At 39.3% G+C, this 11,209-nt stretch overlaps 1 protein-coding gene across 4 annotated transcripts in view; it reads left to right on the plus strand.

The window, feature by feature from the left end:
• Nucleotides 1-11,209, plus strand: part of LOC126858193 (disco-interacting protein 2) — a 36,271-nt gene that overhangs the window by 18,565 nt on the left and 6,497 nt on the right. For 2 of the 4 annotated variants that reach the window (XM_050608311.1, XM_050608310.1), the window contains 11 exons: nucleotides 2,902-3,096; nucleotides 4,017-4,521; nucleotides 4,633-4,969; nucleotides 5,154-5,967; nucleotides 6,043-6,473; nucleotides 6,611-6,842; nucleotides 9,085-9,215; nucleotides 9,335-9,721; nucleotides 9,781-10,116; nucleotides 10,199-10,495; nucleotides 10,584-11,140. In XM_050608311.1, coding sequence (XP_050464268.1) covers nucleotides 2,902-3,096; nucleotides 4,017-4,521; nucleotides 4,633-4,969; nucleotides 5,154-5,967; nucleotides 6,043-6,473; nucleotides 6,611-6,842; nucleotides 9,085-9,215; nucleotides 9,335-9,721; nucleotides 9,781-10,116; nucleotides 10,199-10,495; nucleotides 10,584-11,140 — 4,222 coding nt within the window. Of the gene's footprint in view, nucleotides 1-1,006; nucleotides 1,166-2,901; nucleotides 3,097-4,016; nucleotides 4,522-4,632; nucleotides 4,970-5,153; nucleotides 5,968-6,042; nucleotides 6,474-6,610; nucleotides 6,843-9,084; nucleotides 9,216-9,334; nucleotides 9,722-9,780; nucleotides 10,117-10,198; nucleotides 10,496-10,583; nucleotides 11,141-11,209 lie in introns of all 4 variants that reach the window. The other 2 variants (XM_050608308.1, XM_050608307.1) reach the window with 2 other exon arrangements.

The raw sequence follows: 11,209 nt of genomic DNA on the forward strand, positions 1-11,209 counted from the left end.
AATCGTTAATGACGCAATTAGATGAGTAGCTCGCATCCGGATAAATAACACTCTTTCACGGTATGTAAATTGTGGAAAACTTGACGAGTTTTCTTCGTGAAGATAAACTGCTTGGAACTTAAACTCTTAAGAAACGTCAAAGGATAAACCGTTGAGGGCATTACGGTGTACAGATTCGAGGCATTACTAGTGGACATTATTATTGCTTGGATATTATTTAGATATTACTAGAATAGACATTGCTAGGACATTAGTGGGCAATAGAAAAATATAATAAAAATACAATAAAAACTTCGGGAGTAATGCCCACAAAATGGGCATTAGTAGGCGTGTACATGATTTGGTACATGATTGGTGTACATGATTTTGGCCAGCGGTTTATCCCTTGTCTGCCCCCAACGTCTTATGACGAGAGTCTCAAATTCAGTACTTTAGTCATGTGATAAAAAGGAGATATATGATCATTTTCATTCTGTTGAGTCTTAAGTACACCTTTTCTTTAGCGACATAGCACACATTAGATTCAAGGAGTTACAAAATCTGTCGAATGCCACCGAAACTGCCTTTATTCACCTTCATCTATCCTTTCCATAAGTTTGCTATGATCCGCTAACGAGCCAAGAGGAAAAGAAGATGGCTATTTGAGACTCCTGCCTTAGGATCAATAGATTCTTGATTTCTATCCTTAATTTCAAGGCTCTTTTGATCTATGGAGTCTTAATTTCTCGGACCTTTAAACATAAAATAGTTAGATTTTTCCGACACTTTTTGAGAGCTCTAGAAATTCATTGTGATTAATTTGCAATTAACAATAGCGAAATAAATTAATAGGAAGAGAGAATGTATACGAGTTCCAAGTATCTTCAATGAGCTTGTTTATCCGGATGCGGTGAAACCGAGGAAAAACGAACGATGACAAGTCTTGCGATGACAAGTCTTTGCAGCCGATCCTTGTAGCGTCCCACTTTTGTCTATGTGCCGTTTGTTGTTGTTATTTTGCATGCAGGTGGTCGCTTAGCGCCTGGAGGGATCGCCAGTCCTCCAGGATCTGGCGGCTTCACAGGGAACACCGGGAACTCGAATACGACTGTTGCGGCGGTAGTGGCGGCGGCTGCGAGACGTGGTAATCGCAGACTTACACGCAATGAGAGCCGTTATCATTCCGGTGAGTACACTTGTAGAAGTGATGCTAGGAATACCGGAACTACCGTCCAGGTAGTACGACAGTAGGTATATCTTGTTGAATTTTTTCAGTCGTTTCTTATATTCCAAATTTTCATATCGCTCAAATCGATTACATAGATCCGTCGAATCTCCTCGATCTTTTGACCTACAAGCACAAATTTCTTTTTGTCAAAATAACAAACGTAAATTGATGGGCAACAATGTTGGGTAAAAAAATTGTGATGTAAATTTTTATTATTTCTCTTTTTACCTTTTTTTTTTGCTCTCATTCAACAGCTAAGAAAGCGGTTATCATAAGATATAAATACGTTTTTTTATTCCTCCAAATATTTAATGCATTTTTGAAATATATTTAACATAAATAAAATGGCACAAATAAAAAATAAATTTTTTCTAATTGTCTAATGTAAGAAATCTAGACGTATGATAGGTAATTTACATTTTTTATTGTTCTTGCATGAAAGAAATTTAAATTGTTATTATATGTTATAACAATTTTGATAAAATGTGTATGGTATTGAATGCGATTAACATTATTTATTTATTTACATAATTTTGTTTTCATGTCTGCAGCTCTGCATTATATTCTTCGAACAAATTTTGAAACTTCTAGAAGCTTGGTTTGCGCGCTTTGTCCGCATATCTTACGCTTCTTGCTAGTGTGAAACATCGTTTCGCATAATTCGCAAAAAAAAAAATTCGCTTTGCGTTTGAAAGCGTCGATAAAAGAATATGTATATTAATCTCAATGCAAGTACGGATAATCTTCCATCTGGTACACCGTTATCGGCTGACGAGTCAACAAACTGTATCTCATTGAAAGATCGAAAGTCAATCCAAGAATGTTCGCGTCAATAGAATCGTTTGGCGTATAGAGCGTCTTACTATAATAGTATAGAATAATATATAATATAGAATTATAATATATATAATATAATTATATATACATATTATTAAACAATCTTATCTACAGAATATTAAATGATAACAATAATATAAATTTTTATCTCGTTAATATAAATTTGTATTTATTCTTAAACACATTTGAATTTCATTCTTATAATATCTTTATATTAATGTATTTTATATTATTAACTTTAATGTTAAATGAGAAATTTTTATGAAGTTAATTATATGTGTAATTCACAATAAACTAGAATATATATTAGAAGGAACTGGCAAATACCAGTAAGGATATATTGTAATTTGAAACTAATTATCTTTTTAACGATACTGAAAATTTTAAAATAAATTTTTGATAAATTTTAATACCAACTTGAGTATTTACATGTTTCGTGTAATTGCTCAATTTTTATACAGGAAAATTTCTTTCCGTATATTCTCTTGTATAAATATTTTTTACATTGATGTATGTTACGTTCATGTATTTTAAACTTAAATTTTATTTTTTGAAAAAAAGGTTGTACAAGATCATTCTTCGAGGAGAGAATCCGGATTAATTTCTCGTTGATTTTAAGGCGCTATTATTAACAATGAACGACGCATTTATCAAGAATCTCAATTCAGTTCTCTTCAACGTCCTTTCCACGTCTCTTAGCATATTATTCACCTGAATCCTTCCGCACACATGCGCGCGCGCACGCTACAATAGTGTTGAGTTAGATCATCAGTAATGTATAAGTAAAATGATTAAGTGCCTTTGCGTTGTCATCCGTCCTCGTCATTCGTTCGAGTAATCGATTTTTACGTATTTAGAGGTGCGCCAGGAAGCGGTGCAGCAGGCCTTGGCAGCGATGCAGGGACGGCCAAAGCCATCCCTGCCGATGCCATCGAAGAGAACCTCTGTGATGGCCAGGAGCCCTGATCGGGAGAGACGCGACAGTGGTGAATCCAGCAGCGACGAGGACAGCGTCGTCACCGAGGAGAGCCCAGGCGCAGGTGGTCCGACTGGTAAATGTTTGTTTACTACACGCTCTTCCGCCTGTTATGCTAGGATAGGTACATCCCAGACGAATATAAACAAATTAATAATTATTTTTGTAGAGTCCTTTTGTTCCTGTCAAGAGAGTATTTTTCGAATAAGATCAATCAATTAAGCCGAACAATAATCGAATAATATAATTATAAATGTGAAATTTGTCCATCTGTTTCTCCCCCTCCCCCACACAAAATATAGGGTGGTGTAAAAAAAAGTAAGATTTCTTGTTTTATTACGATCTTTGTTTTATTATAACTTGGCATAATCGGACTTAATGTGTTGAAATAAAAACTAATGATTACTTTTCAAAGTTTAGTCAAAAAATATGATTTCCTGTTTTATTACGATTATTATTTATCATTTGTGCACAAATTGGACTTATATTGTGTTAAAATAGAATAACTACGTTTCAATATAATCTTCGAGAAGATTGACGCACTTATTTCACCTTGGCACGAGTTTAAAGATTCAATGAGGTCTGGCATTATCGCGAAGAAAATTCATAAAAAAGAAGCCTCGGCTTTTTTAAAGAGAAGTCTAGGCCTCTTTCTTTAAATAGCCTCCTGAATGATGCAGCAGTACAAAATGCTTTTCAAGTACAGTTTAGATATCACGAGCAGGATTTTTATCGAAAGGGAATCTTTAAATTTGTGACAAGATGGGATAAGTACATTAGAACTATATTGAAAAGTAGTCATTCTATTTTAAGACAATATAAATTCAGTTTATGTACAAACTGTAAATAATAATCATAATAAACGGGGAACTTTACTTTTTGAATTATCCTAGTATAAGTCGAAGAAAAAAAGAAAAGACGTTATCAATCAAGCGCTATATATATGTCATATGTATCGCGTGTTAATTTTTTAATAAGTGATCGTCTACTCCGCAGGCACCGGTCTTTCGGACACCAGCAGTACCGGTTCCGCTCGTGATACTCCACCACCGCCAAGACCACCGGCGAGAAGGCCGCCCGGTGCCGATATCACCGACATTGCCGAGTACACGCCACACGCCTATTGCAACATCCAACCGCCAGACGTGACTCACGTGACGAGCAACACTCCGGTTAGCCAGCAGCAATCGGCGACGCGTCGGCCCGGCGCCGACCGGGTCAATCGTTATGCGCACGTGGTCGAGGATCAGAATAATACAGGTACCACTGGCCGCTGGAAGGTTTCCGCCAAGATTCAGCAATTGCTAAATACGCTGAAACGGCCGAAGCGCCGGCCGCTACCCGAGTTCTACGAGGACGATGACATCGAGCTAGAGATCGCTGCGAATCCGAAGGATCCGAATGCTCCTAAACCCGAGGGTGGTTCCATGACGTCGGCGATTGGCGAGATGCTATCTGTGCCATCTGGTCTGCCACGATCTCTCGAAGCCGCGATTCAGAGGTGAGCTGCCATCGAAGAACAGTGTCATGACGATCTGTGATTGATTTAAAACTGTACATGAATTTGTATATTCAGTGATCCATATAAGAATTATTTATTACGTAACCGTAGGTACGGCTCGGCGACGTATAAAGCACCTGTAGCTACTGTCTTAGATCCTAATGGTAAACTTTGCGTAACGCTCACGTACGGGAAACTGCTCAGTCGCTCCCACAAAATCGCCTATACTTTACTGAATAAGGCTCTAAGTCGCGGTGGCGATTGTTGCCTAAAACCCGGCGACAGAATCGCCCTAGTTTATCCAAATAACGATCCGATCAGCTTCATGTGCGCTTTTTACGGCTGCTTGCAAGCCGGTATTGTACCGGTGCCCATCGAAGTTCCTTTGACTCGACGTGATGCGGGTTCTCAACAGATTGGTTTCCTTCTGGGAAGCTGCGGAATTCAGGTAAGCGAACATTGTATGGCATCTTATTTGCCAATCAACATTCTTTCCTATATTTGCATGTCTAATTAGCTGTACGACTTTGCGAGTTGCATTAATCCGTTAACATTAGTAACATTACATGACGCAATTGTAATAGTCCTGACCTTAGGAATCAGTAGCATTTATGTCTTTCGATATTTTTCAGGTGGCACTGACCAGTGAAGCGTGTTTGAAGGGTTTGCCAAAGACGGCAGCGGGCGAGGTGGTGGCCTTTAAAGGTTGGCCGAAATTGCATTGGTTTGTTACCGAGCATCTAGGCAAAACTCCCAAGGATTGGCTGTCCCCACCGCGACTCACCGATGATACCCCTGCGTATATAGAATATACCACCGACAAAGATGGTTCTGTGATGGGTGTGACCATTACCAGAGCGGCGATGATGGCTCACTGCCGCGCTCTCACGCAAGCTTGTGGCTATACCGAAGGCGAGAACGCCGTCTGTGTGCTGGACTTCAAGCGAGAGGTTGGCCTTTGGCACAGCACTCTTACCAGCGTGCTGAATGGCATGCACGTTATCTTTATTCCATATGCCTTGATGAAAGTCAATCCCGCCAGTTGGATGCAAATGATCACGAAACATCGCGCAAGCGTTGCTGTCGTGAAGTCACGGGATCTTCACTGGGGTTTACTTGCCACTAAGGATCATAAAGATGTTTCCTTAGCATCTTTGAGGCTTTTGCTTGTAGCGGATGGCGCAAATCCCTGGTCTCTGTCATCCTGTGATCAGTTTCTTTCGGTATTTCAATCAAAGGGACTTAGGCCGGATGCTGTTTGTCCTTGTGCTTCTTCTAGTGAGGCTCTCACAGTCTCGGTAAGAAGGCCAGGACGCGCGGGAGTGAATGCGACTGGTCGTGGAGTTCTTTCCATGTCCGGGCTGAGTTACGGAGTTGTCAGAGTAGATCAGGAGAATTCTCTCACGTCGTTGACGCTGCAGGATTGCGGACAAGTAATGCCTGGAAGTAAGTCAATCGTTTGTTCGAGTCGTATTTGTATGATTAATTTTTAATGAGACTGCACTCTTGTATTTTTTGTAGGTATAGTAGTTGTTATCAAAATGGAAGGCCTGCCATCCATTTGTAAAACGGACGAAGTCGGTGAGGTTTGCGTGCATAGTGCGGCGACCGGTAGCCAATATTGGGGTTTACAAGGACTTACTAACAACACCTTCAAGGTATCGCCTTTACAAGCTGATGGTACTCCCTTGGGTGACGTAGAATATACGCGATCAGGATTGTTGGGTTTTCTCGGTCCTGGTGGACTTGTTTTTGTCTGCGGATCGCGCGATGGTCTCATGACAGTGACCGGCAGGAAACATAATGCTGATGATATTATTGCCACCGTGTTGGCAGTTGAACCGATGAAATTCATCTATCGCGGTAGAATCGCCGTTTTCAGCGTGAGGGTTCTCAGAGACGAGAGGATATGCGTCGTTGCCGAACAACGACCTGATTGTAGCGAGGAAGAGGTATGTTTCGAAAATTGAATGCTATTTTATTTAAATAGAGGAGGATGGAGAAAGAATTTTTTTTTATTTCCCAATAAAGTCGTGCTTGCCGAATGTTTTGACTTGGACAATATTTGAAAGTTTGTTATTTTGGGCAGAGCTTCCAATGGATGTCTCGAGTACTGCAAGCAGTCGACTCGATCCACGCTGTAGGAATATACTGCCTTGCCTTGGTGCCGCCCAACTATTTGCCCAAGACGCCATTAGGTGGTATTCATTTATCGGAGACGAAACGCCGCTTTCTCGAAGGTGCCTTGCATCCAGCGAACGTGCTTCTTTGCCCTCATACTTGCGTCACCAATTTACCGAAACCGCGCGAAGTACATTCAGGTAAGTGAAGTGAAATTTGCCAACAGGTATTGCATCTTTTGAAATTCTTTTGAGCAGGCATTGACATAAGCTTAAATAAATTTCAAAAATTATCTTTTGAAAGAAAAAGAAAAAACGAAAGGTAAAAAGACAGTGTCTGTTTAAAAAGTTGTAGAAAGAAATGTATATTTTTCTTTAAAGTATATTTTAAAAAGTTGTATGAAGTATTGCGTTAATGTATATTTTATCTATCCAGAAAATTTTAAGAAAATGTGTGTCATTTTAATATACAGGATATTCATCAGAAACAAGACCCTTAATTATCTCTTTAATTCTGATGATAAAAAAAATACTTCAAACATTTAAATGGTTTTGAAAGGCAAATGTGGCGCAAAGAAAAAAAAGTAAAATATAAAATATATAAAAAAAAAGACATAAAATCATATCCAATTGCTCACACACATTCAATATTAAATATTTTATGAATCAAGATAATGTATGTGTGTGTACACATTTTTTTAGATTGCACTATATATGAATTGCCGAGAGTGACAGTACAGCGAAAGAAAGTGAGTGTGCACTAATGAGCGTGCGTGCTCCTGTGAGTATAGAGGAGAGAGAGAAAATAACAAAAAATGAAAAAAATATACATTAAAATCCTATTAGCACATTAAGGAGGATTTAATTCTCGTATATCTATACAAAATTATTGAAGCTTTTTAAAAATCTGATGCATACTTGCATGATATAATGTGCTTGGTTATACATACAGGAGTAATTATTTATATTAATGAACACACACACATACATGTACACATTTCTGATGATCTTGAGCTTGATAATTTTGTGATAAACAAGATATTGTAATTAATATTTTTGCTTATTGTATACTTATAAATCTTGTACCGAAAAAATCAGCCGATGAGGACTAGACTTCATTTCGCGTGAAAAACCGCGTGGAGTCAATCATTCACTCATATATTGCATTTTACAGTTGCATAAATATCTAAAAAATTACGAGATCACTGATTGAAACAAAAGCAAATGTTACTCAGTATTCTAATTTCTGCAATACATATGAAGATCAAGATTATCGGATGTGTGTCTGCTAATGTAAATAATTATTCTTACGGGTGATTATCAAAGTATGTATATAAAAATCATAATAGAATTTATTTCCTAATTTATTTGTATGCATTACATATAATGTTTCTCTAATAACAATTAGATAAATGTATGAATTAAATTAAATTATTATAAGCCCGAATTTTTGAACGACAAAAGATAATGAATATTTATACATATATATATATATATGTGTGTGTGTGTGTGTGCGTGCGTGCGTGCGTGCGTGCGTGCGTGCGTGCGTGCGTGCGTGCGTGCGTGCGTGCGTGCGCGCGTGCGTGCGTGTGCGTGTGCGTGTGTGTATATTCATTATCTTTTGTCGTTAAAAAATTATATATATATATATATATATATATATATATATATATGTATATATGTATATGTATATATGTATATATATATATGTATATATATATATACATATATATATATACATTTCTTTCTTTTTTGGAGTACCATTTAGATTGTGTGGTAACAACATTATATATCTTCTCCAGAAATACTTGGAATCCACAACTATCTCTGAAATATTTGTGATTAAGTTGGAATCAATTTTTAATATATTTTTAATTAATAAGTTTCTGACACAGTTAATTACGCTTAGCATGTTGTTCAATTCGATATAATCCCTCTTTTTTTGGCTGAGTTCCGAATATCCTCAGGTCCCAACTAAGCGCAAGCGCAATTGAATTTCAGTAATTGGCAAAAAAAGTTCTGATCTTTTATTTAATTATTTTTATTATTGAAGAATTCCTTTTCCTTTTTTTTAAACTTTTTGCTAGAATTTAATGCTTTTCTTTTGCACTTTCTTGTTTACTTCTACATTAATAATTTTAACGCATGATGCAATCAATCTGGCATCAATAATAATCAGCCTGGACTTATATAATCCAATAAAGAAAAGACATTTGGGGATTCTCAAGCATCGATGGATTTAAAGATTCATAAATCCGCGTTAAAACATGAATAAACCTGCGCGGAGTGGAAGGCCCATGCGAGCGTATATTACCGAAGGCGAGAACCAAATTGCTCTAGTTTTAATTTTCCGGCCTCAGTCAGGAAAGAGTGTGTGAGCTACTTCATTACCGGGTTGAGTGTTCGTGTTGGTTTACTAACGGAATGGTGCGGGGGCGTGTAGCGGGGGATTCTGTTACAGATGTCGGTCCGGCCAGTGTTATGGTGGGAAACATTGTCCAGGGCAACCGATTAGCCTCAGCGCAAGGACGAGACATGGGTGTCTTAGACGAGGATAGCGACAATGCCAAAAAGGTTTGTGAGTCCAAAATAAAAAATTCAGTTGTATAAAAACTTTGACTCTTCCTTTTCACATATAGAACTTGTCATGCGTTATATATTATATATATTTTATGGTATCTCATCGTTTGCAGTATCAATTCATCTCTGAAATTTTACGGTGGCGCGCTGTCAGTACTTCGGATCATGTGATATTTACATCGTTAAATGCGAAAGGTGCTGTGGCCACTTCATTGTCCTGCTCGCAGCTGCATAAAAAGGCCGAGAGGATTGGGAATTTGCTTCTAGATCGAGGCAGGATCAATACTGGAGATCACGTGGCGCTCATCTTCCCACCTGGTACCGATCTAATATGTGCATTTTATGGATGCTTGTATGTCGGCGCAGTACCAGTAACTATCAGGCCACCGCATCCGCAAAACCTTCAGACAACCTTGCCGACTGTTCGCATGATCGTGGACGTCAGTAAATCTGTTCTCGTGTTGACCAACCTAAACATCCTCAAGTTGCTCAAGACAAAGGTAACTGAAAATGCTCAATTAGAAAAGCAAAAATGATATCGATTGACATTATCTCGTAGGAGGCGAATAACGTGGTTGACGTAAAGAGTTGGCCGATAATCCTGGATATGGACGATATGCCAAAGAAGAAGCTGCCGGTGATGTATCGGGCGCCTACCGCGGAAATGCTGGCCTATTTGGATTTCAGCGTCTCGACGACAGGAATGCTCGCCGGTATCAAGATGTCTCATGCGGCGGTGACTTCGTTATGCCGCGCCATGAAATTAGCATGCGAGCTCTATCCTTCTAGACACATTGCTCTCTGTCTAGATCCATATTCAGGCCTTGGTTTCGCATTGTGGTGTCTTAGCAGTATATACAGTGGACATCATTCCATACTGATACCACCATCCGAGGTAAGCTTTGTAATTTTTTTGCAGTAAAGACGTTCTTCCCTCGGTTCTGATCATTGATTTGATTCGATGGTTTTGTTACTAGGTGGAAGCCAACCCTGCGCTTTGGTTATCAGCAGTCAGTCAATCCAGAGTAAGAGATACGTTTTGCTCGTATGGTGTCATGGAGTTGTGCACCAAGGGCCTCGGTTCTTCAGTTCATGCACTTAAGGCGCGAGGGGTCAGTCTTGCATGCGTGAGGACTTGCGTTGTTGTCGCTGAGGAAAGACCACGGATAGTATTAACGACGAGTTTTAGCAAACTATTTTCCGCCTTAGGCTTGAGCCCGCGTGCAGTCTCCACTTCATTTGGCTGCCGAGTAAACACTGCCATTTGCTTACAGGTAAGATCCATTAGTGATAAAAATTGATTACTTCAGTTTGTAAGCCGTTTATAAATTTTGCTATAATTTTATCGCTTTTGTTTAATAGGGAGCATCCAGTCCGGAGCCTTCGACAGTATACGTGGACCTTCGCGCATTACGTAACGATCGGGTGTCCTTGGTAGAACGCGGTAGTCCGCATTCTCTGTGCTTGATGGAATCGGGCAAGTTGTTACCAGGTGTAAAAGTAATTATTGCGAATCCCGAAACGAAGGGTCAATGCGGTGACTCACATCTAGGCGAGATCTGGGTGCAGTCGTCGCATAACGCAAGCGGTTACTTCACAATCTACGGTGATGAAAGCGATTATGCTGATCACTTCAACGCGCGACTGGTTACCGGCAACACGAACGAGGTCTACGCGAGAACTGGTTATCTCGGCTTCTTGAGAAGGACTGAGAGCGTTCAACAATCGGTGATCAGCGATGTGCCCGGCGATACTACTAACCCGGCCGAGGCCGATCTCGTGTCGAACGATCCGGAGTTGCACGATGCTGTGTTCGTCGTCGGCGCTCTCGATGAAGCCATACTGCTGCGGGGCATGCGCTATCATCCAATAGACATCGAAAACAGTGTCATGCGATGTCATAAGAAAATCGCGGAATGGTAAGTGTTTTTTAAAGTTCTTGGCTTCTAAATCTAATTTGTATTTTTATTCTTTACTTTTTTCCGTAA

This window comes from Cataglyphis hispanica, chromosome 24, assembly GCF_021464435.1.
Source record: "Cataglyphis hispanica isolate Lineage 1 chromosome 24, ULB_Chis1_1.0, whole genome shotgun sequence".
NCBI classification, from domain to species: Eukaryota; Metazoa; Arthropoda; class Insecta; order Hymenoptera; family Formicidae; genus Cataglyphis; species Cataglyphis hispanica.